The sequence below is a fragment of the Trachypithecus francoisi genome, unplaced genomic scaffold (assembly GCF_009764315.1).
Source record: "Trachypithecus francoisi isolate TF-2019V2 unplaced genomic scaffold, Tfra_2.0 Lachesis_group21, whole genome shotgun sequence".
Classification (NCBI taxonomy): Eukaryota; Metazoa; Chordata; class Mammalia; order Primates; family Cercopithecidae; genus Trachypithecus; species Trachypithecus francoisi.
This window is the reverse complement of record NW_022681467.1, coordinates 12608183-12622073: the sequence shown is the minus strand read 5'-3', so window position 1 is coordinate 12622073 and position 13891 is coordinate 12608183. Positions and strand designations below refer to the sequence as shown.

The following is a 13891-nucleotide window of genomic DNA, read 5'->3' as shown; positions in this document are numbered from 1 at the left end:
ATTATTTTGAATACTTCACGTTATCCGACCAATTTAGTAATACCAGGCACTTTCAGGATCTAATTTCTGCTCTGAGTTATCTGTTATCTATACTTCTAATTAAAGGGGAAAAATAATGGAGAAAACCTAATAATCTGTGTGTGGAATAATAATAGCTCCTATGAAAATGCTTTTAGAGAGTGAAAATAAATTTTGAAAGATTGGCTCTGTATACATATACATATGAGAAATGATTTACCACTACAAATTTCTACCTATGGCTTTTACTTTTATTTGTAATTCTTTTTTGGCTTTCCAAATGTATTGCAATTCAATTATTTTTTTTCTTCACTCTGTTGTCCCAGCTGGAGTGCAGTGGTGAAATCTTGGCTCACTGCAACCTCCCCGTCCTGGGTTCAAGTGATTCTCATGCCTCAGCCTCTGACTAGCTGGGACTACAGGCGCATGCCACCATGCCACCTAATTTTTGTCTTTTTGGTAGAGATTCGGTTTCCCCATGTTGGCCAGGCTGGTCTTGAGCTCCTGACCTCAAGTGATCCGCTCACCTCAGCTTCCCAAAATGCTGGGATTACAGGCATGAGCCACTACACTTGGCCTCTGTTTATTAAAATACTAAAAAACTATGATATTGATTGATCAAATTTTCTTTTTTTTTTTTTTTTTTTTTGAGACGGAGTCTTGTTCTGCCGCCCAGGCTGGAGTGCAGTGGCCGGGTCTCAGCTCACTGCAAGCTCCGCCTCCTGGTTTACGCCATTCTCCTGCCTCAGCCTCCCAAGCAGCTGGGACTACAGGCGCCCGCCATGTCGCCCGGCTAGTTTTTTGTATTTTTTTTTAGTAGAGACGGGGTTTCACCATGTTAGCCAGGATGGTCTCGATCTCCTGACCTCGTGATCCGCCCGTCTCGGCCTCCCAAAGTGCTGGGATTACAGGCTTGAGCCACCGCGCCCGGCCAAATTTTCTTTACTATAAGAGCGTTCAGGGCCAAGCACAGAAACAGTCAAAATAAAAATGGATATGACTCACCGAATGGGAAAAATGATTTACAGGAAACACTTTCAATAATGTCAGGTAAATAAAGTATTACTTTCAATAAACAATCCATTGCTTAAAATACTTGTAACGACTTGCAACAAATTTATTTTAAAGCAAAAAAGTATTTATGGACCCATTTTCAAGTTTTTCTTCTATTGATACTAATTTATGTTCTCTATCTCATGATTCTGCGTGTTTGTAGCTTTGAGAAGCAGTATGAGCACAGATTCGAATCAGACTGTCCAGATTTGGACTGTCATTTACTAGGTACCAACTATACAAACTTGGGAAGATTATTTAACCTCTCAGTGCCTACATCACCTCATTGTAAAATGGGAATTAAAATAGCCCCTTCTTCTCAAAAGCAGTGAGAAAATTAAGTACAAGAACTGAAACCTGCCGAGTATCTAAGTGCTTTTTAAGTTTCAGCTCTTATTCCAACATAATCGATTTTGCTTTTGATTCTTCACTTGTTTCATGAACCATATTTCTTTCTGCTAAATTAAAAGTTTTTGAAAATGAATTAAGTCCTTGTAACAAATATACAATAATGCATATTATATAATTAATAAATAAGAACACAATTCCTGTTATTTCAAATTTTGTTGAGTAGATATTTGAAGTCAGATTTTCTTTCTACTTTTAAAACAATTTGTTTACCATTTCTCACAATATGACTGGAGTTATTTATGTTTGACAATGATCTGGAGATTGCAAGTAAATCTGATTATTGTAAATATATTTGCTCTTATTCAAACATATTTGAGTCAATTGCATCGTTGACTAAACTCTTTGCTGAGTCATTCTTTCTTGGATGAAGTGTTATTTTTAGTAATGGATCGTTATTCTTCCTTCACATCTAGGATTGTATCTTCCTGACACACATAAGGGCAAATGTGAAGAACTCTTCTGATGCATTATTCACAAAATCTGAAGCTGAAGCTGGTTTATATTAAATACAATTGAAATTAGATATTTAAAAAAGGATGCAGTGTCTGTGTAGGCTAGATTTTCTGCAGAGGAAAAGAATTTCCCATTTTTATCTCTTTGTATCAATTTAATGATGAAAGCACCTGATTTTTAGTCAGACTAAGATATTCACCTCGCTTGCTTGTTAATTTTTTTTAGTTCTATTTGATCCTTTATGTGGTTTGTGATGTAAATATAACTTGAGATTCAAAATAATGGAATGTACTATCTTTCTCCTTTCATTTTTCTAGATAGTATTGATTGATTTATTTTTAAATTTATGTATTAAGGTTTTAGATTTTGTGGTGAAACATATCCAAGACTGAGAAACGCAGCACAGGGCATAGGAAGGAACCAAGCAAGTATAGAGTTTCAGGAGAGGTTTAGAGCTTTGTAGGGTGGATGGCACTAGAGGGTTGCTCCCTTCCCACAGGCAACAGGGCTGGGCTGTTACATCCCCGTGTCTGTTAGACAATGGCTACAGGCCACCACCAGGATATCATATTTAATCAGCAGCACTTTTATTTCTTAGTGGCCGTAAAATAATGGTGTATCTTATAACTTTTGACATCTTAAATTTGACACAAATATGGTATATGAATTTGAAACAATACATTTCTCTCTAGTTACTGTTTTGGTGGCATTCTACAATTTTTATGGAGTATTTTCATTATCAATTATAAATATTTTCAAATTTCTGTTCTAACTTATTCAAACAATGTTTAGAACTGTTTATTACACTTTCCAGACATAAAAGGATTTTAAAAAATTGTCTAATTATGGCTTGTAATTTTATTGCATTGGGATCAGAGAGCCGAGCAGAATCATATAGATTCCTTGGTTTATGTTGAAACTTGTTTTGTGGTCTTGTGTGTGGCCAATTTTTATACAGGTTCCATTTCTTTACTTAAAAAGATTATATATTCTTGGCTGAGTGCAGGAGCTCACACCTGTAATCCCAGGACTTTGGGAGGCCAAGGTAGGTGAATCACTTGAACCAGCCTGGGCTACATGGGGAAACCCCAGTTATACTAATAATACAAAAATTAGCCGAGCATAGTGGCACATGCCTGTAGTACCGGCTACTCGGGAGGCTGAGGCACAAGAATTGCTTGAACCCAGCAGGTGGAATTTGCAGTGGGCTGAGATTGTGCCACTGCACTCCAGCCTTGGCGACAGAGTGAGACTCTTCCTCAAAAAACAAACAAACAAACAAATATATATTCTTTAATTATTGAATTAAATACCATATATTATTAAATTGAGCTTTATATGTTCAAATCTTTTTGATTTTTAGTAATTTTTTGTTTGCTGAATCTACCAGTTTCTAAGAGATGTTAAAAAATCTTCAACAATTGTGGATTTGTTCATTTCCTATTGCAAGACTGTTAATTTTTCGTTTTTATATTTTGAGGTTATATTGATGGATACATGCTTAGAATTATCACAACTTCCTTGTGATTGTTCCTTTGAACATTGTGTGGTGATTCTCTTTTTCTCCCTATTATTGACTTTACCTTGAAGTCTATTTTGTCTGAAGTTAATATGAGCATTTTTTAAATTAGTGTTGCCTGGGATATCATTTCTATCCAGTTAACCTCAGTTTTTGTGCATCATGTTTTAAGTATGTTTCTTACAAACAGCAGGTAGTCGAGTATGGTATTTTTCTTTCAGTCTAAGAGTATCTGTTCTTTAACTTTTTTTTTTGGACTGCATTCAAGACAATTTCTTCTGATTTTTCTGGTAATTTGTTAATGTTCTCTTCTACTGTGTCTGGCCTTCTTAAGCCATCCTTTGATTTTTAATGTCAATGAATAAGCTTTTTTTTTTTTTTTTTTTTAGAAATAGGGTCTCACTCTGTTGCCTAGGGCAGAGTGCAGTGGTGTGATCATAGCACACTGTAATCTCAAACTCCTGGGCTCAAGAGATCCTCCCACCTCAGCCTTCCAAGTAGCTGGGACTACTGGTATATGTCACCATGCCTGGCTAATTTCCTTTTTTCATGGAGACAGACTCTCACCATATTGCCCAGGCTGTTCTCTAATCCTTGGACTTAAGTGATCCTCCCACATTGGCCTCCCAGACTGTTAGGGTTACAGGCGTTTCATTTTTCTTAACTCTAGTGGGTTCTTTTATGTGGCTGCTTATTCCTTTGTCAGGATGCCTTGTTTTTATGCTTTCTTAACCATTTTAAAATGTATTTATTCTGCAGACTTTTTCAGGTTGTTCTACTCTATCAAGTCTTGAGGTGCTGGCCGGGCACGGTGGCTCACACCTGTAATCCCAGCACTTTGGGAGGCTGAGGCGGGCAGATCACCTGAGGTCAGGAGTTTGAGACCAGCCTGGCCAGCATGGTGAGACCCCGTCTCTACTAAAAATATAAAAATTAGCTGGGCATAGTGGTGCGCACCTGTAATCTCAGCTACTCAGGGAGGCTAAGGTAGGACAGTCGCTTGAACCCAGGAGACAGAGACTGCAGTGAGCCGAGATTGCACCACTGCACTCCACCCTGGGCGACAGAGTGAGACTCCATCTCCACCCCCCAAAAAATACTTGGGGTGCTACGCCTCTTATTGTGTGTGTGCAGTCAGTGTGCATGTATGTTGACTCACTGAGTGGATTTTTTTTCACTTGTGTATTTTCTAAAATCTTCTTGTGAGTTTCTCCCTAGTAAGGCTTCATTTGTGGGAATTGTGAGATTGTTTCTCCAGAGTGAGTTTGTGTTGCTTCTGTCAGGTTTCCAGAGTCATTATTTTATTGACTGAAGAAAAATTTTATATTGGTTTAGAAGTTTTCACCGAAAAAATCAGATGGCATAAATTCAAATCCAAATCTGTATGAGGCTCAGGGCTGTGGTGAGGGTTTTACCAGGGAGAGGATTTTCCCTGTGAGAGCTTCAGTAGAGAACAAGTTTCCTTGATATTTGCCTACTATGGCAGGTGGTGATTGGTTGGTTGATTTTCCCTAATCTTCTCTTTTGCTGTCTGAATATCTCCATGAAACTCCTAGCTTTATTCATAGTTCTTCTTTCCAATTCCCTTCTCAAAAGTCCTAATGTCCTTTTTCCTTTCGCAATCTGGGACTTAAAATACAAGGCTCAGCCTTTACCAGCTCTGACTACAACTCCCCAAAACATCAACTACATACTTGCTTTCCATTATTTCTAACATTTGAGGATTTCTGTTCCTTGTGAGCCCAATTCTGCCTTTAAAACATTTAAAGTTATGGCATACTTTAGCCATCATTTTTAGGTATTTGTAGCAAGAGGATTTTCCTTTTGGATCAACCCACCATTTTGCTAGAATGAGAGATCTTTAGAAGTCTTCTTTTAAAATCAATTCACATACATAAAACTGTGGGCTGATTTAAAGAAAAACTTTTAGTAAATACTAGGAAAGGTATTAAATGGTGAGCAGGTTGGGTTCCTTGATAAGCAGATCGTAGGAGTCAGGGTTTTTGTTAAGAAGTGACCTTTAGAACCACATCTAAAGAAGTTGGACTGGGCAGAGGGAGAAACTGTGATGCAGGCTCACTTGGCTGCAAGAGAAACACCTGGCTGACCCCACAGGTAGAGCTCTGTGGAGCTAAAATGGCCTGTTAAAGGGTTGTCTCAGGTTAGGGTTAGATGATCCTGCCCGCATACTCCTGTATCAACTGGCCATTGGAAGTGAGCTGCCCCAGGAATGAGGCATGACCTCAGCTATGCAGCTCTCTGTACCTGAAAACAGTCCCTTCAGAGACTAACTGCCAAAGGCTGTCTACAGACTGTACTCCCAGCAATTGGGCAACTAGTTCCTTGTTGAAGGGGGTCTGAAGAGCAGCACTCCACAGTGTCCATTCCAAATATACTGAAAAATAATCAGTAAAATGGAATGCAAATATTAGATTTAGCCTAGCTGGTAATAGGCCCCAGAAGCAGCAGAAAGGAATGCCAAGACTGACTTAAGACAAGGTTCCAAGATACCTCCCTTCAACCTAGAGCACAGTGGTGATTGGGTACGATCATCAGAATTAATGATGATTAATTCTAAGGGGTGCCAGGAAGGACATGACCTGTAGTGTCCTAGTGGCCTGCAGGAATAGGTTCCACTGTTCCTACTGCATGATTGGTTATTGATTTGTCTTGCTAACAGTTTAATACAAATAATTATTCTTTTAGACTTCATTCTGACTCATATGGAAGAATTAGTTGTTGAAGTTATGGTGTTAAAATACCCTAAGGAAAAGTGAACATGCCATTTTAAAAAAGGTAATGGATGGGAAAGCATCGTGTTCATCTATAAAATACTATCCAAATGTACTCTAAAAAAGTTAAGCCTTATTATTTTTATGTAGCACTATATTGTAATATAGCACATAGAGAATGCTAAATTTGGAGTTAGAAGATCTAGTTTACATCCTAGCTCTCTACAAAAAGAATTCAACTCAATGTAATTCGGCAAATATTTCTTCATTCCAACTATGCGACAGATACAGTGCCAGGCACAGATCTTGCCTTTAAGCTATGGTGGTATAAATGCTATTTGTTATATGTGAGAAATTCTGGGTAAAGAGACAAGTGGCAAAATTCCAAGAATGGGTAAATAGTTTTCTCTATTTTTAAAATGTAGAGAAATTTATTTATATTCTGGAAACATAATGATGTTAATCTCTTTAATTTTTAGAACAGATTATTACATGTGTTTTGTGAGCATTCCATTAAGAATAATCACTAAGAATTAGAAAGAATGTTTGAGAATAAGTTAAATCCCATTTCTCTTTTGTGAAGGACTGGTAGGTCTGTGGAATAGCATTTATAGAACACCTATATCTCACACATATCCTGTGCACAAAATGTTTAAATGGGAACTAAATAAGAATAGAGTTCAATAAGATTCTGAGCCAGTCTGATAATCATGTGTAACCCATATTCTTGTTTCATTCCACAGTTTATGAAGTTCAAACTCTCCTCTAGGGAAGGTAGCTTCTCCACAGCTTCCTCTACTTTCTTAACTCCTAGTTACATAGGTACTGTTCCCAAGCTGTGTCTCATGGACCCACAGTGAAACTTAGTATCTCCTTGAGTTGTCCCAAAAGGCTATTTACTCTTACAAAACATTTATGAGGAATACAAATTTTATCTATGATTTTGTAGAACAGAAAGAGAAGATGAGTTATCCCAGGAACAAAAACAATTTTTAATGATCATCTTAGACATTGCTGACTTAAAAATATCAGTTGGAATCCCCCAACTTTGAAGTTTCACTAACTTTTCAATTTAGCGCAGCCAATCACCATCTTTCTTGCTCCTCATATCTGCTGTTTCGAAAACAAAATGTCAACATTCCTCTCCCTGGTTCTGCAGGGCAATGTCTTTCCATCCTTGAAGACTTGGCATCAGCTGACACCAGGCTTCTGTGTTGCAGGGAGGTGGGAGAGCAGGAGGGGGTGTTTACCAGCCAAGAATGCTTGTTAAGACATGACCCCAGGCCCTCGGCACACTGCCATACAAAGGCAATGCACACCGTATAAGACATTCTGGTAAATACAATTTTTTCACCCGCCATCACATGCAGATTTTTATCTTATCTATATTTGGTTAGATATTCCTGACCAAACAATTACATTTGCCCACCCACTAATAAGATACCCAGTCACCAATAAAACTCTAAAGATTTATGGTGTATTATTGTGGGCCCTAGGTGCTAAATTTGGCCCATCTTGCTAATTTCTCTAACAAGAACATGTGTAAAAGATTAGAAGTGATATGCTTGTCAAAATTTCGAATGACAGAAAGCTAGGAGAGAATAACTAATGAATTCGTTAATGCAATCAATAGGCTGGAATAATGGTCCAGAATGAAGTTTAATCCACATAAATATAAACTGCCTGTTAATGTAAAATATGCACAGTGAAGTTTAATACACATAAATGTAAAATATTACACTTAAATTCAAAAATGTAGACAAACATATAAGGCTTAGGAGACACCTGGTTGTGTTGGTCAATTTCATGTGTCAGTTTGGCTTGGCTATCATCCTTAGTTATTCAAACAGGAATCTAGTTGTTGCTGTGATGCTGTTTTGTAGCTATGATTAAAACCCATCAAAAGGAGATGATTCTAGATAATCTGGGTTGGCCTGAATCCATCAGTTGCAAAGACTTAAGAATGGAGCTGCGGCTTCTCAGAGGAAGAAAAAATTCCGCCTGTGGACAGCAGCTTCAGCTCATGCCCAAGAGTTCCAGCCTGGTCTCCCTGATAGCCTGCTCTTTACATATGGGACTTGCCCCGCCAGCCCCACAATCGCATAAGCCAATCTCTTACAATAAATTCCTAAGTATAGACATCTCCTACTGTTTTTTGTTTTGTTTTGTTTTATTTTCTGGTTGAACCCCGACTTCTACACTGACTTAGTACTTTTAGGTGAGGACCTGTAACGTTCCTTTTTACTGTAAGATTCTGAAACTTTATTTTACTAACTATGCTTCCACTGTGTGCCACTAAAAGCTCTTTATCCTTTTAATTCATGCCATCTAATCTCCCCGGTCTGGTGTGTTGGATATCTTCTAATTGCCTTTGCCTTTTTTTTTTTTGAGACGGAGTCTCGCTCTGTCGCCCATGCTGGAGTGCAGTGGCGCCATCTCAGCTCACCTCAAGCTCTGCCTCCCGGGTTCACCTCATTCTTCCGTCTCAGCCTCCCGAGTAGCCAGGACTACAGGTGTCCGCCACCACACCCAGCTAATTTTTTGTATTTTTAGTAGAGGCGGGGTTTCGCTGTGGTAGCCAGGATGGTCTCGATCTCCTGACCTCGTGATCCGCCCACCTCGGCCTTCCAAAATGCTGGGATTATAGATGTAAGCCACTGTGCCCGTTTTTTTGTTTTTTTGTTTTTTTTTGAGACAGGGTCTCCATCTGTCGCCCAGGCTGGAGTGCAGTGGTGCGATCTCAGCTCACTGCAGCCTCCGCCTCCTGGCCTCAAGTGATCTTCCTGCCTCAGCCTCCCAAGTATCTGGGATTACAGGCACATGCCATCACGCCCAGCTAATTTTTGTAGTTTTGGTAGATACAAGGTTTCACCATATTGGCCAGGCTGGTCTCAAACTCCTGAGCTTAGGCAATCCTCCCACCTCAGCTTCCTGAAGTGCTGGGATGACAGGCATAGGCGATGGCCGCCGGCCTTTTGATTGCCATTCTAGATCCCACTCCATCCTGTTCTGTGCCTTGGGACTCTAACCCATAAGGACCACATCGCATCAATGGACTCCCTTTCCTTTCCGCTTCTGAAGAGATTTGGTACAAAAGCATCACTAGCAGGAGATATGAAGGGTAAGCAGGAAGTGAGGTGGGGCTGTTTCTTCCCTGCCTCCTCAATCTGGGTCTCTGCAGGCTGGCTTTGTCCTTGACTTGAGGCCATAGTTCTGTCACAGAGCCTTCTCCACATACCTCTGGTAGCCACCACTGCCCTATGGCACTTCAGGGCCATGGGGTGGTAATGCCAGTCCTGCTACTCGCCCCAGGGGGAACTTTGTGGTATCCCTATATCCTGTCTAGGCCTTTAGAAATAAATAGTCTCTTTATTAAACTCTTCTCAAATGACTCAATTTAAATGTGCCATTTGTTTCCTGCCAAATCCCTAACTTCAGTTAGCTAAGCATGTCAACATTTTGAAGTCATATCTAGAGCCAATTCTTCAAATGGGCAGTGAACCAGTCTTTTGGAGCTAAATGTGAGGGAAAAATACGCTTAAATATTAAAATTTAAAAACGTGAAAATCCTTGTCAAAGCTGGACTCTCAGAAACAACAGAGACTAACATCAATGAGTTCATCCAGCCCCAAAACTATTCTCTTTCTCCTCCATAACCCATGGTTCATAACCTATGGTTCTCAATTTCTGTCTATTGCCCTTATTAGCAGTGATCACTTTTCTGTATTTATTTGTGTCAGAAGAACACATTTTCTGATGATCAACCTTCCTTACTGTTGTCAGTTCAAATTCTGAATCTAAAATATTGGGTAACAGCCTAGGCAACATAGCAAGCCCTCATCTCTACTAAAAATTTAAAAAATTAGTTGGGTGTGGTGGCACACACCTGTAGTCCCAGCTACTCAGGAGGCTGAGACAGGAGTATCTCTCTCTCTCTCTCTTTTTTTTTTTTGACATAGTCTCTGTCTCTGTCGCCCAGGCTGGAGTGCAGTGGTGAGATCTCCGCTCACTGCAAGCTCCGCCACCCGGGTTCACGTCATCCTCCTGCCTCAGCCTCCCAAGTAGCTGGGACTACAGGCGCCTGCCACCACGCCTGGCTAATTTTTGTATTTTTAGTAGAGACGGGGTTTCACTGTGGTAGCCAGGATGGTCTCGATCTCCTGACCTCGTGATTCGCCCGCCCCAGCCTCCAGAAGTGCTGGGATTACAGGTGTGAGCCACCTCGCGCGGCGCTGTGGGAGTATCTCTTGAGCCCAAGATGCGGAGGTTGCAGCGAGCCAAGATCATGCAGCTGCACTCCAGCCTGGATAACAGAGTGAGACCCTGTCTCAAAAAAATAAAATAAATTAAAATAAAACAAAGGTAGAAGCCTGCAGAATTTAATGCTTTTGTGTGTATAAATATTTATGACTATATCCTAAGACTTCTCAGAAAGCAGCTCTAAAATTTGATTTTATATTGCATGTAGTCATTTTAAATTTACATGTGAAAAGATATTCTACTTACAATGATTCTTATTTCTTAAGATATCTTTATTTTGAATTCCTTTTATTCTTATTTTATGTTGATTCTTCTTTTTTTCTAAGAGATTTTCTCTTTTATTGATTACATTACTTGATGTTCTTTGTTCCAATATGTGTGATAAATATTGTTTGATTTCGTTCACTGATACCTACAAAGAAAAAGACTGTTGCTCATTTTGTTCATGTGTGAGTTTTTTCAAATGAAACAAAGGAAAGTGAAAAATTCATATATTCATGGCAAAAATACACGCTTAATGCAATTACTCTAATTCTTGCTTTTTTCAAATCAAAATGACAGATGGCTTACTTCACTTTAGAAATCCATATGTTTTATGAATAAAAACCTTTAAACCTATTATATTGTCATCCACACTGCAGAGCCAAGCATTAAAAGCTAAATGTTATAAATAAAATAGTAGGAGAATTTAACCAATTTACCTTCCACTGGTAAGTTGTCATAGTAATGTCAATTGTGTTAGCTAAAAAAAATGAAGATGTTAATATTTCCTTACACATTACAACAAATTTATAATGGGTGGAAAGTATAGAAAATCTTCTGATTGACTTTAAAATAACAATATTTCCCAAAATATTAAAACAATATTTCCCAAAGATCCTTTTCAGAAGTTATATAATTACAATTAATCTTTTTTAAGTAGGGTAATAGGCTTAGGGGATTATTTCTGAGTAGTAGAAAATAATGCAGGAATTAAGGGAGAAAATTAAAGCTTTATGAAAGTAAATATTCATGATTTACCTACATAATTTTCAGGGTAAATTATATTGAAAGATTAAAATTTTTCCTTTGTCAATCATTACTATCATTATTATTATTTTTGAGACAGAGTCTCACTCTGTCACCCACGCTGGAGTGCAGTGGCGCCATCTCAGCTCACTGCAACCTCCGCCTCCCGGGATCAAGCGATTGTCCTGCCTCAGCCTCCTGAGTAACTGAGACTATAGGCGCATGCCACTATGCCTGGCTAATTTTTGTATTTTTAGTAGAAATGGGGTTTCACCATGTTGGCCAGGTTGTTCTCGAACTTCTGAGCTCTGGTGATCTGCCCTCCTTGGCCTCCCAAAGTGCTGGGATTACAGGCATGAGCCACCGCACCTGGCCTTCTTTGTGAATTACTGCTTCTAAGAATCAAGAATTTTTGTTTGATTTTTTTCCCTTTTCTTCAGTATAGTTTAAACTTTCTTTTCTGGCATGCTTAAATCCTTTGAGGTGGTAGCAAAGACATCAGAGCAATGACCCAGGGGCCAGAGCAAGCAGAGAAATGAAGCCATGTAAAGGACTTTTTAACAACAACTTTAGGCTAGGCACGGTGGCTCACACCTGTAATCCCAGCATTGTATGAGGCCGAGGTGTCTGGATTGCCTGAGGTCAGGAGTTCTAGACGGGCCTGGCCAACATGAAAGCCTGTCGCTACTTAAAAAACAAAAAAATTAGCCAGGCCTGGTGGTGCGTGCCTGTAATCCCAACTACTTGGGAGGCGAGGCAGGAGAATCGCTTGAACCCTGGAGGCAGAGGTTATAGGGAGCTGAGATCGCACCATTGTACTCCAGCCTGGCAACAGAGTGACTCTCAAAAAATAAAATAAAAATAAAAACAGCTTTAATGAGATATAATTCACATACTATAAATTATATATTAACCCATTTAAAGTATACAATTCAATGGTTGTTTAGAATATTCACAGACTTGTGCAACCATTATCATGGTCAGTTTTAAAACATTTTTATCACCTTAAGAAAAAAACCACAAATCCTTTAGCTATCTCCTTCCCTTCCCTGTACTCCCATCCTCCCTACACCAACCCTAAGCAACCACTAATCTATGCTTTATCTTTATAGATTTCTCTATTGTGGGACATTGATATGAATAGAATCATATAGTATGTGATTTTTTTGTGTGACTGGCTTCTTTCACCTAGATTTGTTTTCAAGGTCGATCCATGTTGTAGCATATATCAGCACTTCAATTCTTTCTATGGCTAAATTAAATAATATGCTCCATGCTGTCATTCAGAGACCCAAGCAGATATTAAATAGATACTGTGCCAGCTTCAACATGTGGATTCCAAGGTCTCCCGGAACATCAGTATCTAGCAGACAGAAAGAGAAAGAGCCTGGAAGATTATGTGGAGAAAAGGTTTCTGTTTTGTTTTGCTTTGTGTCATTCGGCTTGCTTTGCTTTCTTGGTTTGCTTTGCTTTCTTTAATAGGCCAGACCTGGAAGGGGCACATAGTGCTTTTAGCCACTTTCTTTTTTTAAATTTTAATTAAAATTTATTAGATGTTTAGTAAGTACATAATAGCTCAGTAAACATAAGGTTTTTTTGGTTTGTTTGTTTGTTTAAATTTCCGCAGGTTTTGGGGGAACAGGTGGTGTCTGGTTACACGAGTAAGTTCTTCAGTGGTGATTTGTGAGATTTTGGTGCACACATTACCCAAGCAGTATACACGGAACCCCATTTGTGGCCTTTTATTCCTTACCCTCTTCCCACCCTTTCCCCCCAATTCCCCTAAAGTCCATTGTATCATTCTTATGGCTTTGCATCCTCATAGCTTAGCTCCCACTTATGAGTGACAACATCCAATGTTTGGTTTTCCATTCCTGAGTTACTTCGCTTATAATAATATTATCCAGTCCCATCCAAGTTGCTTTGAATGCTGTTAACTCATTCCTTTTTATGACTGAGTAGTATTCCATATATATATAGAGAGAGAGAGAGAGTAGTATTCCATGTATATATAACATATGTATATATGTTATATGTATCTATACACATGTATATATGTTATATATACACATATATGTATATTTGTTATGTGTATAGATACATATATGTATATATGTTAGATGTATAGATACATATATGTATACATATATACATGTATGTGTAATATATACACATATGTGATATATATGTATATATGTAATGTATATACATATATGTATATATATATCACAGTTTATCTGCTCGTTGATTGATGGGCATTTGGGCTGGTTCTGTATTGTTGCAATTGTGAATTGTGCTGCTATAAACCTGTGTGCAAGCATCTTTTTTGTATAATGATATCTTTTCCTCTGGGTAGATACCCAGTAGTGGGATTGCTGGATCAAATGGTAGTTCTACTTTTAGTTCTTTAAGGAATCTTCACACTGTTTTCCCCAGT

General features: G+C 38.7%; 1 protein-coding gene across 7 annotated transcripts in view; it reads right to left on the bottom strand.

Annotated features, from left to right (window-relative positions):
• The window catches only part of SEL1L2 (SEL1L2 adaptor subunit of ERAD E3 ligase), an 88243-nt gene extending 77058 nt beyond the window's left edge, over positions 1–11185 (bottom strand). For all 7 annotated transcript variants that reach the window (XM_033185567.1, XM_033185572.1, XM_033185569.1 and 4 more), the window contains exons 1-2: positions 11148–11185; positions 10693–10858 (exon numbers count right to left, since the gene is read on the bottom strand). In XM_033185567.1, the coding sequence (XP_033041458.1) occupies positions 10693–10858; positions 11148–11168 (187 nt within the window). In that variant the 5' untranslated portion in view covers positions 11169–11185. The remainder of the gene's footprint in view (positions 1–10692; positions 10859–11147) is intronic.
• Between the last annotated feature and the right edge of the window lie 2706 nt (positions 11186–13891).